Here is a 21,738-nt window from a genome sequence, read left to right as displayed (position 1 = left end):
AACAACCAGACAGAGATTTAAATTAATATCATTCATAATATCATGGACAACCCCTCTCACCCCCTGCATGAGACGAAGGGGGCCTTAATCAGCTCCTACAGCAACAAAGTGCTGCATCCACAGCATAAGAACGAATGCCTCCGCAGTCCTTCACTCCAACGGCTGTCAGACTGTTTAACTCCAGCATCATTTAACTGTCATGTTACTTGTCTTGTGACGCTTCAGATTTATCCTGCAAGCCCTTGGGGGCGGTCCAGAATCCCAGCTTGGGAACAACTGCTTTTTTCTGTGCTTTTAAAAAACAAAACGTTTGTATTCAGGATGCAGTCGTGCGAAGTATATTTGAATTGTAGTTAATGGGCTAAAACCTGCAAAGCCAGCGTAATGGATAACAAACAAATCAAACAGTACTTGCGGGGAATTCTTAACTGTTGTTTGAGTTTGCTGTGTGAGGTTTGCCGCATTCGACAGGACTGAGGGCCAGATATTGTGGGAAAAAAATCAGTTAACGTTAGTCAGATTTCAAAAAGTACCTAACATCTATTGAAGGGCTCTATTTGGTTCAAAACAAAGGCTGATAATTATCTTATGATCAGATAAGTAAATCAGTCTTCTGACTTTGTATCCCATTGCATTTGTGTTTGCAGGCATCATGCTGCCCTCGTTGACCTCGGCCGTTTACTTCTTCATCTTTCTGTTCCTGTGCACCTGGTGGTCCCTCTGCCGGACCTTCGACACACTCATCTTCAGCTGCATGTGTGTCCTGATGGCCATCTTCAGCGCTGGACACCTCATTGTCCTCTACCTCTACCAGTTCCAGTTCTTCCAGGAGTCCATCCCACCAGGCGACGGCTACATCAGGTCAGAGACATGCAGAGTTAATGTGCAGCAAAACAGAACCAGACTCCAAGTACTGGAACTGTGAACACCCTGTATCTTACCTACTGTGTTTTACATCTTAAATCTTCTTAATCTTTAATCTTTAATCTTTAATTCCGTTGTATTTCCAATTATTTTTTTTGTACAGGTGCAAATTAGTCCAAATCAAAAAGTGTTTTAATTTGAAACTTCTCTCATCTGCTTATTAGGATGCAATAGATTTGGGTGATTTTCCCGATTTAAACTTTGTTGTACACATGGTTGCAGTGAAATCCACAGACGGGAGTGAAGAAACCTGAAGAAGAAAAAACAAACTGTCTCCCTCACAGCAGTGAGCGATGGCTCAATCTAGTGAAATTTAAACTTGCCATCATTAGATGTCTCTTTGACAAAGTGTTGAAATGGTTTTTCTCTTGTTAAAACAGCACACATCCATACTTATGCTGTCTGGCTCCTTAATAATGTGAAAATACATGATGTGATGACAGAGCTCAGCAGCCAGAACTCCTTTGGCTCAACGATATTTATTGGGCCCAAGGCAAGTTTGTTTAAACGATGATAAATATTTACTATTGTTACAAACAAGAAGGAAAAGGCAAACCCAGCTGGAGGGGAGATGTATCCAACTCCTACTCACAGCACATCAATATCTGAAGCCGAGCTTTTAGGCTCTTCACTACGACCATGGTTGTTTTATTATGCATGAGAAAGGAGACAATCAGCTGTCTGTGGCTGCAGCGGTGAAACGTTGTGGTTGGAGTAAAGCCACATTGTTGCACATCTTGCCAACATACGTTCGTCGCAGTTGTAATGAATACAGACTCTGTAGCAGAAAGTACCTTAAGTCACTAAGCTCCTTCTGTTTGAGTGACAACCTGGAATGCAAAGAATGCTGTTTATTTACTCATTACAAAAAACACACATTAAGGCTACCAACCTAGATGCTTGACAAAAAGTGATTTTCTGCTATACCAGGAAAAGAACATTTAACCATTTGAGATGCTACAGAGATATACTCATTTAAAAAAAATAATTCCCTTTTTATATAGACAAATGTATATTTTTTAACCCTCATTTTACCATGAACTCTCACTGAGACAACATGGCACCAAAATCAGTTATACAACTTTAGCAAATATCAGTCCTCTGAATTTTATACTATTTTAATGATAGACTATGTTAAGAAATCTCCATTTGAGTCTGAATCTTCATAGAAATACACATGATAAACAATAATGGGATTCATGTACAATATGCCCATGAGGAAATTGTAATAATGTAAACTGTAATATGCAAAAATTCATTATTATATTACACCTTTATACTGAAAAGATAGTACAGAAAGTCACATACTATTAGGCATTTGATAAACGTTGCTTGTGTGAATGGAATGGATTACATTGTATGCATTTTTAATCTACTCGACTGCCAGGGTGCCCATCAAAAGTCTGGATCCACATAAAAACTCTACGTTATATCCCTTTCCAGTTCCCACAAAATCTAAAGCAGCAATTAAAGTTTGTAAAATTCACAAAACATACTCTACCTATATTATGAGTAAAAACGCAAGTTGGTTTGCTTAACTGAAACTTCAAACAAAGATGCAGGCACATGCAAACAGCTCGAACACATAAATATAAAATACGAAGCAGTCTCATAAAATGATATATACAGTACATCGTGTTTCTGTTCAGTAGATTCCATTAAAATGATCTGAACCCTCAAATAATGATGTGCTTTAAACCTGACCAGTAGCACTGTAGCTGTAGCTGTTGTCTCGCTGAAGCTGTTGTCTCAGTGCCCTTGGTGTTGCAAGATTATATTGATCTCACGGTTTCTCATTTGAGAGCTGTGCTGCTGTGTGTCAGGACCGAGGCTATTTACAGCTATGTATAGCTGAAACTGCCTTGAATAAACGTTGTGTCCTCGCCATCCTTCTCCTGGTTCGGACGGCAGATAAGGTGTGATTACAGTGCTCCATTGATGGGCTTCTCATTACAAAACAAACTCATTACATTACAGTCAATAGTAGTCTATTTAAACTGTGAATGCTGTCGTAACTGGACAGCACCATCTAAGTAAATGGTTTTAAACCTTGGGGCCAAGACCCCCATAGAGTCCCAAATTGAATCTGAGCAAAAGGGCTAAAAATACGTTTTGGTTTGTTTTTTACAGAAAATGTTCTAATTTTTGCTTTTTTTAAATCATGAAATAAATCATGTGTACTTCAAAAATCCTTAAATCTAGTAAGCTAGGTACTTTTGTCTCTTTGCTCCAATGAATACTATCCATCCATCCATTATCTATACACCGCTGAATCCTTTGCAGGGTCACGGGGGGGCTGGAGCCTATCCCAGCCGTCTCTCGGGCGAAGGCAGGGGACACCCTGGGCAGGTCGCCAGCCTACCACAGGGCTACATATACAGACAAACAACCACACGCTCATTCTCACACCATACTGAGGCCATAAGCTATGAGAAGGGGGTACAAGTGAACATTTTAAAGGGTCGTGAGTTAAAAAGGCTTGGAGCCTTTGATCCAAACTGCTTGGTAACATGAATATTACCAGAAAAGCTAAATGATCACCAAAGAAGACCCATAATTCAGCAGTGAATATGGGAGAGCGGGTGTAATTTCTTTAAGCAGTGGGGAGGCTTTATTTGTGTATTTGAAGTCCTAAATTTGGAAATTTTATGGTGGCACGGATTCTCCGTTGATAGCTCTTTACATGAACAGGCCAGCTATTTCATCATCTGCCCTCTCCGCATTGCGTTCATGTTGACTTTCCACAGCGCTGAGGTATTTCTGTCTGCATGAAAACTGACTGCCCAATGTGATGATAAAAGTAACGTGCTCTCCTCTGATCTGTCCTGTTTCCTCTCTGCACACCCTCAGGCGGTCAGAGGGAAACTCCTACAGCTGTAAATACGTGCAGCCCCCATTGGACAATAGGCCACCGTAGTGCCTGCCCTAATTGTGCTTGTTGACAGTGACTCGGCCTTGCTGTCGGCTGGATGTTGAGTGAGACCGTTGAGAGGCCTGGCTTCCACTCCACTTCCTGCCTCCCCTCCTTACAATGGAAGTCCCCAGTCATGTGACCAGTGGGCCTTCCCCAGCTGCAACAAGAAACCGTTCAGGAAGCGTGATGGGGTCAGAGGGGGGTGTTCGCTCCTCCACATGGCACAGAAAGAATAGACTCAGGAGGCATCTAAATCTGCATGGTTGTCACTGGAATACGTCAGTGCAGTTCCTGGGGAGTAGATGACCTTTCTTCTGCTCAGAGGAAAAGGAGTGAATCATGTGGCATCCTTTGTGATACAAACAAACTTTTAGCCTCATTGCATTTTTCAGATTCCAAGGTTAGGGCGTAGAGGGAGAGTTTCTTCACAGGAATGTCATCAACACAAAGTCAGAAACTACACTTAATTTCTGAAGTTGTTTACATGAGGGGAAGTCAGCCATATAATACTTGACAACATTGTTCGAATGGATGTAACTGTAACCATGGTTATACACCATCTATTAAGAACGTCGGAGCCCATATTTATCAAGCTTAAGTAAGAGTTAAAATTAAGAGAACTCCAGAGTGTTTACCCTGCAAGCAGCTGGAGTAATGAGATCAGAAGCTCACGCAAGATCACACAAGCAGAGAATCCATCTTGCCAGGCCTCAAATTTTGGCCGTGTGGCCAAACCAGTCGTCTCAGCGCCCTAATCAGCATCCCATGAGAAACTGCTGGCAGCTATGGGTGTGGTGTAGTTGTGATGACACTGAGAAAAGCAAATGTTTGTTCAAAAACAACAATGGCATCTCCCAAAGATGTTGGTGTAGATGCTGCTATATCATCAGTTCTATCAGAATTGGAATATTTCATTAAAAGAAGAGCGAAGAATGGCACTGAAGAAAAACTGCTTGTACCTTGTCTGACAGTATTCAGCACTTGTTTCCAAAATTTTTCAGCTTTTGCCCCCTTAGAATGAAGAAGTATCTACTTGTGACCACTCACCACAACTTCTGACCTCAGTGTAGACATGAGCTCTCAACCCTAAAGACTGATGTGCGATTTTAAGGCTCTTTGCAGGCCCGAAGAGGAGAAAGTATTTCATGTGGACAAACAATCCAAACCCCCAACATATTCAGTTCAGTTTTTACATTTTAGTATCTGGAACAATCAAATATTCAGCCTTTTTTGCATGAAAAATTACTTAAATGATTAATCAATTATCATAATTTTGATGACTTTTCTGTCGGTGGACAAACTAATGAATGGACTAAAAGGTTGTAGGTCTATAACGGAGACATATTAATGGTTGTAGGTCTATAACAGAGACATATTAATGGTTGTAGGTCTATAACAGAGACATATTCTATATATAACTATACTCATGGAGTAAAGTTGAATAGATGGTTAGAAAACCACCCCTTATGCCATATTTGCTATTTATGTTGACCTCCATGTCATCAAAATTTCAAACTTTGTTTGTGGTCAGTATCTGTGTTTATCTCTAGACAACGTCGCCTCTTACCTGTTGCAAACTTTTTATTTCTGCCTGTCTGTCTCTGCAGTGTATTTGGCATCTCCCCCATTGTTCAGACCAACTGCTCCTACACATGGAAGCTCATTGTGCACCCGGAGCGTAAGTGGTACCACTTTGTCAACCCCATCATGCTGCTGATTCTCTACTACACCCTGGCCACACTCATCCGCCTCTGGCTGCAGGAACCCATCGACCAGCTGACGGTGAGGACAGCAGACACAAACGCAATGAAAACACATGAGAGTGGACCTTTGTAGCGGACAGCACAGTGACATTTGCTGTAGAATATGTCAATAAATTGACCCTACAGGTTCATTGTATTAGGTGACTTTAACTGAAAAGCAATCATGACTGATTCTTTTGAGTTTTCTAAAGGTGAAGGGAAAAAATACCCTAAAAAGCTTAATGAGTTTGTGACATATATTATTGGAAGTATTTGTTGTTTTATAGTGGCCAAAGTTAAAAACATATATTTCAGGAATTAGAGAGATAAAATGTTTTATCTATCAACAGCAATTTTATTTAGAGTTCCTTTAAAATCATAGAGCAAAGGCAGTGTGAGGCAGTAGCCTGTAGTAGTAGTATGCAATGATCTGACATGTTTTGTCATCCATGTTTCACTATTGCTCTCTTCAACTCAAAGCTAAATGCACCCAGTTCACACCTGCTGTCTGCACACCGTGGTTCTGGGAGATGCAGCAAAACAGAGACAACAAAATATAAGACAAGAAAGGCCAAGTGTATGTAACAAAGAGTAAATTACAACTTTTAATCACAAAATCGCAGCTAAAAATGAATAATGACAGATGGATTTTTCTTTAATTACAACCCTGAATGTGAACTGAATGAATGTGAAAATGTTGACAATGGGCCTAGATTATCGCCTCCAGATAGAATAACCTCCCCCTTTCTCTCACAAACACTGTGTGATTCAACCTAGTATTTATGATGCTGAACTTGAATGAGCTCCTGCTTAGAGAAAGCTGGATTTTTGCAGTTCGTGTAAAACTGGGTGGTGCGAGAAGTCAGTGGGTGTCGAAGATGTTTAGTTGGATCTGGCACGCAACACCTCCAACACGGCTCCTCAGTAAATTCCAGACAGTAACTGAAATAGAAAACAGATTGAATTAAATGGGAAGCCAGGTGGCCTCGTGATCAGAGAAACTGTATTGATGGAAGATTCCAGAACGATCGATTGCTGGCTGGATCTGTCTGCCATAGCTCAGGTGTTATCTGAGGCACTGTCGGTCTAATTCTGACAAGGTGTGACTGTAACAAAGCAGAGTTACAGTGCTTGATGACTTCATAATCAAGTGATGATGAATGTAACTAGAAACATTTGCACTAAAAAGTATTGTTGACGATGCATCAAACTATAAACTCTATGAGCAAAAAAAAAAATCCCCCATTCTCTCAATTTTCTGGCCGTCAGGCATCATGAGGATGAATTTTACCTGATGAAGGTCTGAGAACCTAGACATTAAAGGTGCAATATGTAAGAAATTTAGTTTGTTCTAAAACTAAAATGTCAACAAAATGTGGAGAAATAACAGTTTTGACATTATGTCAAACACATCTATGCTTTGTGTTGCAGAGATGTCAACCGCGGTTAGCATGCTAACCAGCTAGCCTGGTCTGTGCTGCCTCGTAATACCACTTTGTACCACAAGAGGTGATAGTCCAATAGTGTATCTGTTTTTGTTCACAGTTAAAACTGGGATTAAATACACTTGAGGGAGTTAATTACATGTAAATATTTAAAACTCTGAATGACTAGAATTGCAGTGTCACTTGAATTTGATTGGACTTCAAGGGTCAATTCACACAAATGACAAAACACACTGTCAAAAGTCAAGAAGTCTTAGAAAGATAGGAAATAGTTCACAGAGAGTTTTGTGGATTATACAGAGCAATTGGGACATTTTGTTTCTGAAAAGACAACGTGTGGACCACTGACAAAATTCCATTCACCTCCATTACGTTGGGATGGCCCCAAAAATCTCTGAGAATGAAATATCAACACCTGACTAAATAAAACCAAAGCTACCTGCAGGACTGAATACGACAATGGCAAAATGTCTTTTGGGTGAACTGGCCCTTAAAAGGCTGTTGTATCTCATCATGGAACGACTGCACTTCTCAATAACATGTCATGCAATGTGGGCAGAAGTGGACTTAAATGCCATGAAGACCCTCGCTCCTGAATTCAACCTGTCTCCTTTCTCCTCAGAGCTCGACGCTCAGCTCCTCTGTAATGGAGTTATAGATTAGTGTTTTTATAGAGGGGTCAATACTTCCCTGTAAACCTGCGGGACTGTATGCATTATTGATCCCTCCACAGAGAAGTGTGTGTGTGTGTGTGTTTTCACCTACTCTTACTCTTTAGACGACACTAATAATAAAACAAGATTAAGACATAAATCAGCAGCTGACAGGTTCGTTCCATGGTGGAGATGCCAGATGATGATGATGACGGGCCTCATCTTCACCAGAAAGACAAGAAAAATCTGGATGCACTGTTACCATTTCTCAATCCATTTAACGCTTGATTTGTAGTTCTTGGTCTGTGTTTACTCAGCAGTAGTTCACCGATGAGGAAAAAGCTGTGAAAACAGAATAATTCAATCCAATTTTAGTAAACGTATCAAAGATAAGCAAGTGCAAAAAATGCCCATCACACAATAATGTGAGTGTAATAATTCAGTCATATTATGATTGTGCAGTCTGCGCTTCATGTTAATTTTAACAACTTGTGTTGAATCCAAAAAATTTTGTGACTGACATTGTTTTATTTCTAAGGAAAATATATTTAACACCATAATCAGCACTAGAAGCAAAACTAGAACAAAACAATGAAAACTGGAATTCTTCTTCAGGCATTGCTGCCATTGCTAAATTTCCAGTGCAGGAAAGTCAAATTCTGATTTTACTAAATATTTTGATTTTTAATTCAGAAAATCACAGATTTTAACACATGCATTTATGTTATTTAGCCCTAATACTGTATTATTTGACCTGCTTCAATAGTTTTTTGGATCAAGTCTTGTTTTCTAGTACAGCACTATTCTGTCCTGTTCAAAGAAACTGACACTGAGAACTACCGAAACACAGAAAACTGCAGTGAGAAGAAGTGTAGTTGCATTTCCAATGTGAATTGAAGAAGAAAATGTGTCTTAAACGTCAGAGAGTCTGCAAGTAAATTACTTTTTGTTCAGTTTTTTCAGTATTTTGTGGTATTTGAGCCACTGGGACACTGCCAAGACCTACTACTCTGTTTGTTGTGCATAAAAGAAAATCAATGGTAAGAAATGTTGATAATTTACAGTAAAACTACATCATTTCCTCTTTTAAAAGGTCACCCAACTCCTACTCAGATATTGTGCTCCAACGCTGCAAAACACTGGTCAATAGCAGCTGATTAAAACTGTGTTTCTGTAGAGCGTCTTTCCTGCTGCACACTAGTGCACTGCCTTCCAAGTCCGCTGGTGAAGATATATATATCATCCAAAATATCTATCTATGTTTTTTCAGGACGAGAAGGACGGTGATATGTGTGAGGAGGAAGATCTGGTCGGAAACAGAACAAATAACTCAGCCAACAGGAAGAGGCAGCTGTGGTGGGAATCGCGCCAAGGCACAGATGAGAAAAACGTACGTCAGTGTTAATACACACACGACTAACAAAGCAGATTATTGATCATGAAGTAATCATCCTTTGGTTAGTATACCATAGTATAATACATATACAGGACCCCACTATAAAAAACTAAAAATCTGCTTGAAATCTGCTTAGAATACAACTTCTTCTTAACTTACTTCAACCAGCTTGGCTGCTAAAAACCCAAATATGTGGTATTTTTGTGCACTAATAGTAAAAATAAACAGGAGACCGACTCTTTGTTAATGTATAAACTCAAGCTGTAATTGTTGATTGTTTTCTCAAGCTTACATCTTGTTATACCCGAGCTTTCACCTTCATAATAGACTCATCCCTGGATGCATTTCAGCTGTAAATGCACACATACACACACACACACACACACATTCTGACCTTGTTCCCATATCAAGGTCCGTAGTCTGTCTCCTCCGGCCACCTCCTGAGGTTTAAAAGCTTTTAGGGTGTGCAGACACAGATGAGTGATGGGCTCGATTTACAGAGTAGTGCTGCTCGACTTTGTTCCTGCTTATCAGCGACTATAAAGAACGAGGAGGCCTTTGACTTCAGCAGCTCATCGATAACACACCTTGCCTTGTATGCTCTTTTCTCCTCCTAGCTCCTCTCCACCCAGGATGGCATCAGTACAACTGAGGTGGGGGCTGCTCTGGATTAAATCTGTTTAATTTCACCTCCCCACCCTTCACCCCTTAGACTTGCTGCAAGAAAAGGAATCGCAGCAAAGTGCTTTTCACCCTGCACCCTCATAGAACAGAGTTAACAATAGCCCGTGTGTAAAAGTTCAAGTTTATCTACTTTTCCCGCTGTGCCTGTTGTCCCAGATATCCTGCATTTACTGCATTATACCTGTTCACTTGTCAGGCTGTAATCATAAAGTCACAGTGCCTCGGAATTAGATACATGGAAGATGTCATGAAGATAAACAAGTTTTTGCTTTATTGTGGTAAAGGCTGTTACTTAAAGATGTTTGGCAACACAGAAAAGCTGAAGGAAACATATCTATTGAATGAGAAAATATCAAAGTTACCTCCCTTTACATTTTATTTTATGAAATGCTTGTCAGTTCTGAGTGATCAGACAGGTTGTGCTGTGTTAAATTAAAGAATGTGCAGTGTGGAAAGTAGAAAAACTCCCTCTGCTGCCCTACAAAGACAGAATGTGGTAACTAACAAACAACTTAAACTAACAAAAAGCTACATCAGTAATCTACTTGTTGTGGTGGAAAAGCACAATATCCACCTGATAAATTGTTTAATCACACAAAAGCGGTTATTCCTGTTTGTCTTTGTGGGGCAGAAGGCTGTACAGTCATGTGATCCCATGACAAGTCCGCTCCTCAGTTACAGAGATCTCTTTGTAATTTATTATGATGTTCTACAGGCTGTGCCCACCTCAAACGGGACGTCCTTTGACTTTGTCACAGCTGAGAATGGACCAGTCTGTCTGGACTTGTACTCCACCCCCCATTATAAAATGGACCAGCCCAGTGACGGTACAGGTGAGCTGTTTACTCTCTGTTGTATCCTTTAAAAGATCAAACTGAATGACGTGAAAATGACGTGGAGTGGGACGACTGCAGAAAGAAGACTGAACTTAATTCATTGTAAAATTGTTAAATCACAGGTTACAGAGGGTGTAACATAGAAGTTACTGAAGCAGGTTTATGCTGATTTTGTGTCATATATTCCTTGACTCTAGTTACATCCTCATATCCAAATATATGACACAAAATCATCTTTGTAGGTTGAGGCAATTTTTTTTTTGTTTTATGCAGCTTGCAGAATAAAATATGAAAACAGACATTTTGGGAATTTGTAAACCGTCTATTATGTATTTGCACTGCTTCGGAAATCAGTGAATTAGTTTGTCATGGACACATTTCCTGTGCTTTGATTGAACAACACTTTCCGTTTTGACTCTTTCTTTGCACTTTTACTTTGCAGTTTGTCGCCACTGAATTCACAGAATTGCCTTCAAGGGGCACTTCACTGATTTCACACGTCACAGTCAGTTTACTAGTCATGGGGGGTGTTTGTCAGCCTGTGAATACAGCTGTTCAATGTCTTCTGTGGCTCTGAAGGAACTTTGTAAAGTCTAAGAAAGTAACTGACTTGAGCACTTTTGTGTTGGGCTTGGAGAATACTTTCAGCCATGCCGGCAGCTGTCGGTCTGTCGGTCTACCACTTTTTCCAGACTGAAAAACTATTAGATGAATTTCTGTGAAATGTTGTACAGACATTCATGGTGTCCAGAGGGTGAATCTCACTGACTTTGCTGATCCCCTTGCTTCTCCTCTAGCGCCACCATGCGGCTGACATTTTAATTTTTTTGTGAAGTATCTTAAAAAACTGTGAGATGGTTTGCTGTTACGTTTTTTGGTACACACATTCAAGCCTGTGCTTTGCACCTGTAGTGCTAATAGCCAGGCGTTAGCATGCTGACGCTCTAAATTAAGATCTCTAATCTTAAACATGAGCATGTCAGCATTGTCATTGTGAGCATGATAACATACCCATGTTAGCATTTAGCTCAAAGCTGTGTTGAAGTGCAGCCTCACAGAGCTGCTGCTCGGCTGCAGACTCTTCTTGTCTTGGTAAACAAAAAGCCTGTGTTACAATCTGGGGCGTGGATTTTGAAGGATGTGGGTGGCAGAGGAGCATCTAACAAAGACCCTTTTTAAAATTTCTGTTTTTTATTTTATGGAACTTTATGGAAGCTCAACTCTAAATCACTGGAGTACCTTACTTAACTCAATAATACCACAGAGTGCCGTAACTGTTTGTAACAGTGATTTGTGTTTTATGTGTCCAACCAGAGAAGAAGGATGAGTGTGTGTATGAAGTGTGTTTGCCCCCGGAGGATTCGGCGCTGGAGGGAGGAGAGGAGAAGTCTGAGGAAGGAGACGGGATAAAGAAAAGAGGAGTCGGTGCAATGGTCAAAACCTTCCACTTCATCATGAAACAGAGCTACATCTGTGCTCTCATAGCAATGATGGTGAGTAATACAACCCACAGATGGTGTTACAGAGTTACAGAAGCTGGGTGAAGCTGCATTTGTGTATGTATTTGGATATTAGGAAGGAAAACATCCAAAAGCACTTTCATTTGTAAACTTAAAATTGACCATAAACAAAAAAAATGCCTCTCCTTAAGTAAAGTTTTCCTCCTTAAGTAAAGCAGCACAAAACAAAACAAATCTTACTTCTTAAAACCAAGATGTGACTGTTGTTTTCCAGCCTGCCGTTTATATTTGCAGTTTAATTTGACATGACATGAATACGCAGCATTATAACCAGAAAATCACAACTTCAAACCCACAGACCTGCTGGAAACTCGCTGGCGTGGTTAGTAAATGCCAAGCACTCCTGCCTCCTTGATCAAATTCGATTTACCCTTGAGCAAGGCACTGACCCCCGCCCCTCTCTGCGCCAGTGGAACCGCTGGCTGGCCAACAGAAGGAAACTGTGGTTGTACTGGGCAGCTTCTGCAGCTGAATGTGTGGCAGGATATTTGTAAAAAAACAGCATCTGTTCTTAGTTTGAAAATTCCTGGATGAATCATAGTTAAACACATTTGAGTAACAGCTACTTAGTTTGATTTTGATTATAAGTTGGTAACATACAAACACTGTACTAACACTTTATTAAATGGCCTGGAGATACTTGTGTTGCTGATTGGAAAACCAAACCTGGTGTTAAACTGTATCATATGAGATGAAAACCTTAAATACTGCACCCCTTCTTGTCAGGGAAGATAGAAAGTAAGGAAGAGTAAACGAAGGCTACCACTGACGACACTGAGGTCCATATTGTGGTATTTTTTTCTGGAAATGTCAGAGTTAAAACACTTTAGGGACGTTTTATGGTCAAAAGCTTTTAAGGCTGATTCAAGTACTTTCAGGCCCAATATGATTCCACCAGGATTCATTTACATTTATTTCTCTGACTGAATTTTCTTCCCTGCAGTGTGGACTGGATTTAGACGTTTAAACCTTCATTTTGAGGAATATAATGGTCATGCTTTGTTTAACCGGCAGCTGTAAATTTACTAATAATTTCCTTAGGAAGCTTTCTGGAAAGAACTAAAAATGTAGTAGCAATTGTAGGAGAGTAAAGATAAAGATTGTTATTTTAGTTTAGTTAGTTGTGCTTACAAGCAGATGATTTTCAGAAGAATTTAATTGAAACCAATGTTTCATTTAGATAAAAGTTATTGTTAGACACTCTCTAAAATGTCACAATTTCAGATCTTCAACTCAAATTATCAGATTAAAATTCAAAACTTTCCTTCTGTACCAAAAGTAGCTCAGGACATAGTTCGGACATCTGTACGTCCATGGCTTCCATGTAAACAGCACACAAAGCATGATGGGAATTGTTGTGTCTAAACTCATAACATATGCATCCTAGACTGAAGAAATTCATGAACATAAAATTCAGCTTTGTTTTAAACAACCCAATCTCCTCTGTCCATTCATATACAGATCTCTACTGTGCATTGACAACATGTGGCGATACAGGCAAGAAGCCCAGACAACTGTATAAAGCTCTGTTTTATACATGAATAATTCCCTGTGGTGTGTTCTCGTCAGGTGTGGAGCATCACATACGTCAGCTGGCTGACGTTCGTCTTCCTCATCTGGTCGTGCATGCTGTGGATGGTGAGGGACCGGAGGCGTTACGCCATGCTGTCCTCTCCCTTCATGGTGGCCTACGGCAACCTGCTGATAGTTCTGCAGTACATTTGGAGTTTTGAGAACATGGATGGAGTCCCAGGGTTCTTTCTCAAGAAAAACAACCCTTTCCACTCACTTTCATCCAAGGTTTGTGAGTTAAAATGAACAGAATTTTCTTGATTTTGACATCGCTATGAGTTTCTGTCTGTTACAAATCCATGCAATCATTAAAACTGACCTTTAGATTGAGTTACAACCTGTGATCCAAAAACACAATTTAATATGTGCAAGGATTCCTAATGCAACAGATGCACACTGTGTGCAGCTGACGGAAGATTCTGAAACTAAACATTGTCAAGCTGTGTCTCTCTAATAGTCAATTACTTAAATGAGAGAGGGCAGTCATATGTGCTCCTGAAGGAGAAGGTCAGGTTTGTAGTGTTTTGACATGTTTTGGAAAAGCTCAAAGACTTTCATGTTGGCAGCTTCTGAGCCTGACCTAATTGTGTCTAGAATGAGATTTTATACGTCAGTAGGCCACCACAGACTTGCAGCCTTAATGTGTTCTTTATCACCCATGCTACTGACCTGTTAAACAGTGCATACATTCATCCCTTCAGAGAGCGGCGACGCAATTATATTTCACACCTGAGTTAAACTCAAAATTTGTAAAGTTTATTTTAAGTGTCAGATGAATGCAACACATGCTTGAAAGTTTATAAACTCAAAAAAACTGATCTATATATATCTATTTGTGTTATATTATGCCCTGAGCTAGTTAAAGTAAATTCAAATGATTTATTAGTGAATCTTCTGTTGCTGGTCATTTGCGTGTCGAAACATTTTATTTATTGCGCGTAGGCCCTGTGTCTGCTGAGCTTCTGGCTGCTGCTGAGACAAACGCTCACAGAGAGATGGGAAAAACAAAAGGAGGACAGCGCTGGTCTCTCAGACGTTCATGTGGAGGATCAGAAGAAGAAGGGTAAGCCTCTTTATTCACTTTACTTACATTATAGTAGGAATACTGTGAAATTGTGGTTAGAGAAAGTAATTTTGGAAATTACCTAAAGCTGTCAGCACCACCCTTAACTAGAAAATGTGTCAGTCCTACCAGCCACAGTGGAAGATGCTAACTAACTATCATTTGCAGCTATCAGAAAATAAAGCTGGGTAAATTTCTTTCCTTTGTTTGGAAGCTTTGTTTCATTTCATTTACTTATATATAAAGACACAATAATCATTTCTGTAAATGTGCCAGTGTTTTCCAGCTGGCTAATATTCAGCTGCACTCCTTTGATGAGATGTTTTGAAACCAGTGAGGTGATGGTTAAAATTCACAGACGGATAAAGAGAGCAGCAAAATAAGCATTCTGAAGACATAATGACAGTCAGAATGTTGTTCTTGATCAAATGTTAAAAGATGCAGTTGCAAGTTAGCGAAATGCTAATATCATACACATACGCATGAATCAAGCCGCACACATACCACATTGTTAATGCTGTAGAGTACTAGTGCATATGTCATACCCAAACCATACAAAGCTGACTGACTGACCGTCTGAGTGTTTGCACTTCACATATTATACTCTTTAGTTTATTTTCACAATGAGGGAAGAACGCTGAGGCTGTTCTGCAGGTCATCCAGATTTCTACCCTCTGTTCACGAGGCCAAGAGGTCTGACTACCACTCTACTGATAAATTCCTAGACCAGATAAGTCTTCAGAATTTCTTTCCAACAAATTCAGTTATTCATACATACTCTACAGGCTGTCGACTCATATTCACGCACCAGTTTATTTTACAAACATGTCAAAATTCCATTTAGCTGTATACTGTATGTACATGCAGTATTTTGTGGAAGTCAGACTTGTGTCCACTCAATTACTTTGGTAATGCTTTACTTTAATTTTAATCAATTACCGGCATTATATGACTATTTGGTATGGTTTCTAACACAATATAATGCAGTTTTATATGCAGATGTAAATGTTCATTAATGCAGTGGGTCCGCATTAGTGGAGGCGGGTATATAAACAGATAATTAATGAAAACATAGTAAAATGTCGCTGTGATAATATAAAATATGTCTTCACAGGAGAAGCTTGTGAATTGTTTACAAACACTGCATTAATAAACACTTTAAATGTCCTTGTATGTGCTGCAACTACATTATAGTGAGTTATAAACTATTAAATATTTATGCTAAACAGAGTGCTTTAAAGTAGTGTTACCAAAACTTTAAAAGGACTTAGAAATTCATTTAAAATAATATAACTATATTCACATCCCTTGTTAGTAGAAATTAATGTGATTTGCTCATCTTGCTTTTAGTTTCTAGGAAAAGTCTTTGTAAAAGCCTTCAGGTCTCTGCAGCACTGATCCTGCACAGGTTTATTATCAAGTGTTTTTATATGTGTGTGTTTGTGTGAATGTACTGTTTGGTTGTGTGTCTTAGTTAGTGCAGAGTTTTCTGATTCGCTGCTGTGTTTTATAGAGGAAGAGGACTCCGAGGAGGGAGGGGAGCAGGACATCATGCAGGTTCTGGGAAACATGGTCATGGCTCTGCTGGTTAAATACTGGATCTACATCTGTGGTGGCATGTTCTTCTTCGTCAGCTTCGAGGGAACCATCGTCATGTACAAGATCATCTACATGATGATGTTCCTCTCCTGTGTGGTGCTCTATCAGGTGCCAAAACACACCGCTGTATTATTGCGTTCTTACATCAGATGTGTGGCAGCGCACACACACACACACACACACACACAGAGACACATATGGCTGCTCTGATGTAAACACATTTCCAAATATGCAGTACATTACAATATATGAACTTCAGACAGATGTATGTAATATCCAAGGAATATTTTGGATGTTGACTTAAAAAAATAATTTGATTTGTCTTTAATTTGCACAAATCCTCAGACCAAGAACGTCTGATGACCTCTTTTGCTTATAAAACCCCTAGAAACCCTAATTGTGTGCATTCAAACGTGTACTGTCTCAGTTAAATTGAGGCTGTTTACTATGTGTTACTGTGTGTATTCCAAAATTAGTGTATGGGTAGGATGCTGTAAAGTTTCCAAATTCAATTTCCCAAAGACAGAAGGTGCTGACAATTTTATTATGTCATAAAGTTTGTGTACAGCAGACTTATAGTCCGCAGTGTTTTCTCTGCTGTTTTATAACTCCTTCCACAATAAAAGAGAGCAGTCACCTTAAATCCAGATGTCCTCTGCGCACCATGTTTAATTTAATGCATTACAGCTGTTCTTGTTAGAGAATTCATGACCCCTGAAGCACAATGATCACAATTATTCTTCTCTAGGTCCACTATGAGTGGTGGCGAAAGATCCTGAAGTACTTCTGGATGTCGGTGGTGATGTACACCATGCTGGTCCTCACCCTGGTCTACACCTTCCAGTTTGAGAGCTCGTTGCCCTTCTGGTCCAAGGTGACTAGCATGGACGCAGAGAGGTGAGCACGTCTGAGAAGCAGGTTACTGACTCACTGCTGGTCTCACTTCCCAGACTGGCAACAGCGGACACTTAGTCGTCAACCATCTATTTTTCTCTCCATTTAACTTGCAGGCTTGCATGCTGGGTTCCCAACACAACTACCTCATGTCAGTGCAATCTCATGATCAGCACCAGCCGAACAACAGCACTGCTGATACTGCTTTTTTCTTAAAATATGAGCACACTGCTTTTCAAGATAACTTCATCCAGGTGTCTTCTAACATTATCCATAGAACCAAATGAGCTGGATGAGCATAAACAGGAAAGATTAGCCTGATAACAGCATGTTAGCCTGGATTAGTTAAGACACGTTCGAAGAACAGGCTCCCTCTCTGTATCACCATCATTATACGAATGCTGATATTTGAAGGTAATAAGAAAGTATAATGTCAGGTCTCTCCTGTGTGCTAAAATGCAAATGTTAAATGTTTGGCCTGAAGAAAAGTTGACAGTTTGAAACATCATCATTAGACTGGGAACAGGAAATACTCTACATAAAAAAGTAGAAAAAAAACTTTGTTTTAACATGCAAATTCAATTAAAAAGAACACATAAATATGTATGTATGCAAGGTTTTGGTGGGATGAGGTTATTTAGTAAAAGCAGGGTAATGAGAAGATTGCTTTACCTGGTCCTATTTCATTTTCAAGTTTTCAAGGTTTTGCTTCAGCCTTAGGTTGTAAACTGTGCATTGCTGAAGGAGATCACTGTTCACTGCACAAACCCTAAGTGTATACCATCCAGCAGTGACAGAATAGCATTTAATCCCCCATTTAACCTTTAAATATTCAGAGGATTTAGACTTTTTTGGGTCACTTTTTGTCATCAATCTCACTCACGGGTACCTCAAAAAAGATGTAAGCTGAATGCTCATGTTCTTCTGTTTCCTCTCATTTTCCACCTGTGCAGCTTGGAGGATCTGGGCCTGGAGAAGTTTACTGTCTCCATGCTGTTCACCAGGATTTTCATTCCCACATCCTTCCTGTTGGTGTGTATTCTCCACATGCACTACTTCCACGACCGCTTCCTGGAGCTCACTGACCTCCAGGCTGTAGTGGCCAAAGAGGAGAGCACTATCTACAGGTGAGACTCGTTCTGTTTGCCTTCTTTTGACCAAACCATCATTGAGAAGTTTACTTTTTTTGCTCTTTTGTATTTGGTTTAAGTTCATAGAACTACAGACAAACTGTTCATAGACAACCTGCCAGATCTAATTCTGGCCACTTTATTTTTTGCTTTGCAAGATTTATCTGCAATCTTTTGGTGCTAGACGTCCTGAGAAATGAGCATTTGAACTTGTGGGAAGACGAACTCCAGTCAATAAACAGATCAAATTTTTAACAGTCCTGTCATTCTTATCAAATTTCCTTCCTTTTCTCTCCCTAGCTAGAAGACCATTAGTTTGTACTGTAATGTCAAATCCCCAAATCCTGTTTCTTTCATGGCATCTTTAAGAACATACAGCAGAACATGAGTCCAGACTGCATAAGTTATGTTTGCAATGCAGGACACTCATTTTAAGTCCCTGTAAAACAAAGATTCTCTGTGTCTTTTCTCTTCATTTCTTCAAATCACTGTTAAGAAATACTACAAAAACTGCACCAAGAAGTCACTATCAGAATATTAATAAGAACATTTTCTCATAAATGTATTTCACAATATGAAAAACGTATGCAAGTAATCATACTGATGTTCAGTGCTATTAACAGACCAAAACATCTCAGAGCTCTGTAGCTATTTTAGCTTTAATTATAACTTGCTTGTAATCTTTGATTTGGGCATCAGAAATTTGTCACAATTAATCACAATTAGCGACATTTTGTGCCTCTCCTGTATTAACATTTGAGTCAGTGACCTGACGATCCTGATGACAATTATTCCACTTTGGTCAAAGAGCTAAACATTTGTTTTTCTGAGATATAAATTCCTGGCGAGCTTTGTTGGAAATCATAGGAGATTTTATACAAATGAGAGATTAAAATTTTCGACCTTTGAAAAACCACTTACTGCTGTTTTAAAGTTATTTACAGCATCATCAAAGACTCTTCTAACTGTCTAAATGACGTTAATATTCTGCCTGATTTTAACTCAATTAGCTCCCCTGTCTTCTATTTCCTTGTTTAACAATGTTCAAGGTTTTTCAACAATGTCATCTCTCATTTTTCTGTGACTGAGAGGCACAAAGTGGGGCTTCATCAGCACATGATTCCACTGAAAGTTGTTCAACAATGAACATCTGTCCTTGTGTGCATCGTGTGTTGAACGTGACATTAACTTTCACATTTTCACAGTCTGTGCTGTGGTGGGTTTTCCACTGTTTCGCTGCCATTTGCTTAGCTCCTCTCTGCTTCTCTCTGTTACCTGCTGCCATCTCTCCTCTGCCACCCTTTTCACACAGCCATGCTAAAGTCAGTGGGCGTGTATATCTGATCATGAATAGGTGGGTATCTGCTCGCTTTCTGTGGCATCCACCGCCATCCCATTTCACCTCTGACTCTCAACTTCCTCCTCCTGTTGCAAGACGTCCTTTCCCCCCCACACTGACTTGTCCCTGTGATTATACATTGATGATCTTCTGAAGTATCTTACTCCTGGACGTATTTTACTGACATTGTGTTTGTCTTCAGGTGTTATAATTTATTATTTTGCCTGTAGCCTTCACTTTTTGATTCTCTGTTATCTTTAAGGATCTTTAACCCCCCTCCAAACCCAGCCCAGCTCTTTCCCTAATAAAATCCTTCTACTTCTCTCCAATGGTTTCAGAAACTGTCAAACAAGCATGTTTGAATCTGAACGAACTGTTCTTCACTTCCAGTATCTTGCCAATGATCTACACCCCCTTTTCTGCACTGAACCTCAAATTACCCCTTTCCTGAAAAAGTTCGCCTACCCCAAACCACAGGACCTTTTGGCCAGTTTTCATGCATTTTAATAAAGCTACGTGGATACTTTTAAATTATTTCAAGTGTCAGTTTCAGCTTGACTTTGTTGGTTTCTCTCCTCACTGTTCATCTCGACTTCTGTGTAACTTTATTGTTCTGAGCAGCATCAAGCAAAAAATACCCACCCAGCAGAGCAAGTAAGTGTGACCTGGATAACGAAATGCTTGCCTTGATATGCGGCCGGTTCATGCAACACAAACCCGACCTTTGACCTCGCCCCATTGCCTGAGAAGAATTTAAAGGGTTAATGCCCCCCTTTGAGTTTCAGCTGCTGCCATTAATCTGCTGCAAGAAGAAAATCCTCAGACACACCAAAAAAAAAACCAAACAAACAAACAAAACAAGCCAGATTGTTTTAAAGAATGCAGAAGGAATGTGCACTGCTTATCAATCACAATGCCTGATGAAAGCTCTGTGCTTCAGTTAGCGGACGCAGAGCTGATGATTCCCATCTAAACATTTGCACCAGAGCCTTTAAAAATCACCTGGACCGTGTGTATGAGTGTGTGTTGTATTTACGTACTCATGAGGACGGAGTGCCTTCAAAAAGGACTGTGAGGAAAACCATTGAACATGTTCTTTAAATAGCTTTTTTCAGGTCAGAATCAGAGGACTTTCTAGTAAGGTGAAAATTAATATTAAGGTGTCTCTGAGTCAGAATGATAAAGGAGTAGGTCACGTTTTCACATGTAAAAATAAGCTTTCAAAGATGGCGGCCATGAGTTGCACATCCTAGCTTCAAGTCTGTCTGCGTCGTTTGTTGTGTATCATCCGTATACTGTCTCTAATAAAGGATTAAAAGGCCCAAAACTTAATTAAAATCCTCAAAAAATGATGGCAGAGTCAGACGTCTATAGATGCTTAAAGCAGTGGAGCCCTTTAAAGTTTATGATATAATCGTGAAGTTAGAAACTAGAGAACACCAGCCATTTCACCAGTTCTAATTTAATTTCATTCATTCCTGGGCACGGTCCCACGTGGGCCACTGTGGTTGATGTATGGGAGTCTCTGAGCGGGAACTGTTTCAAGGGGATGAAAAAAAAAAAAGAAGGCAGACAGGCAGTGGGAGAAAAAGTCAAGCGATGCAAACCACTGCATCAGCAGCACCTAAAACTACCAACATGGTGTAGAAAAAGTGGTTGGAGTGGTTCAAAACACTGTCTGTCAATATATTTCAGTCAGTCACTTGCAGTTGATCTCTTTATTGATCCACTCATGTATCAAATCTGCTGCTTGGAATCTTGCTACCATTGATCAGTATATGACTTTTCACCAACAAAGCTTGTTCAGCCCAGTTTTCTTCAGCTGAGAAACATCCCAAAAATGAGATCTATGTTACAGATCTTGAGCTATTGAATCACACTTTCCTTTTCTTCTGCCTTGATGATTGTTATTCCCTCCACACGTGTTTCTGTCAAGCTGCTCTAAAGCGTTCACTGCGAGTTCAGCCTGCAGCTGCCAGGCTTTTAACTAAAACTATCCGACGGTCCCACGTTACCTCTGTTCTTGC

The 21,738-nt window shown here is 39.8% G+C and overlaps 1 protein-coding gene across 1 annotated transcript in view; it reads left to right on the top strand.

Annotated features, from left to right (window-relative positions):
• LOC121614594 (piezo-type mechanosensitive ion channel component 2) overlaps positions 1-21,738 on the top strand; it is an 83,115-nt gene that overhangs the window by 26,236 nt on the left and 35,141 nt on the right. The window contains exons 7-17 of the mRNA XM_041948553.1: positions 648-861; positions 5,446-5,620; positions 8,949-9,068; positions 9,692-9,727; positions 10,474-10,591; positions 11,909-12,087; positions 13,684-13,914; positions 14,629-14,749; positions 16,263-16,456; positions 17,097-17,245; positions 18,196-18,369. Of these exons, the coding sequence (XP_041804487.1) occupies positions 648-861; positions 5,446-5,620; positions 8,949-9,068; positions 9,692-9,727; positions 10,474-10,591; positions 11,909-12,087; positions 13,684-13,914; positions 14,629-14,749; positions 16,263-16,456; positions 17,097-17,245; positions 18,196-18,369 (1,711 nt within the window). The remainder of the gene's footprint in view (positions 1-647; positions 862-5,445; positions 5,621-8,948; positions 9,069-9,691; positions 9,728-10,473; positions 10,592-11,908; positions 12,088-13,683; positions 13,915-14,628; positions 14,750-16,262; positions 16,457-17,096; positions 17,246-18,195; positions 18,370-21,738) is intronic.

This window comes from Chelmon rostratus, chromosome 12 (assembly GCF_017976325.1).
Source record: "Chelmon rostratus isolate fCheRos1 chromosome 12, fCheRos1.pri, whole genome shotgun sequence".
Classification (NCBI taxonomy): Eukaryota; Metazoa; Chordata; class Actinopteri; order Chaetodontiformes; family Chaetodontidae; genus Chelmon; species Chelmon rostratus.
This window is presented reverse-complemented; position numbering and strand designations above follow the sequence as displayed.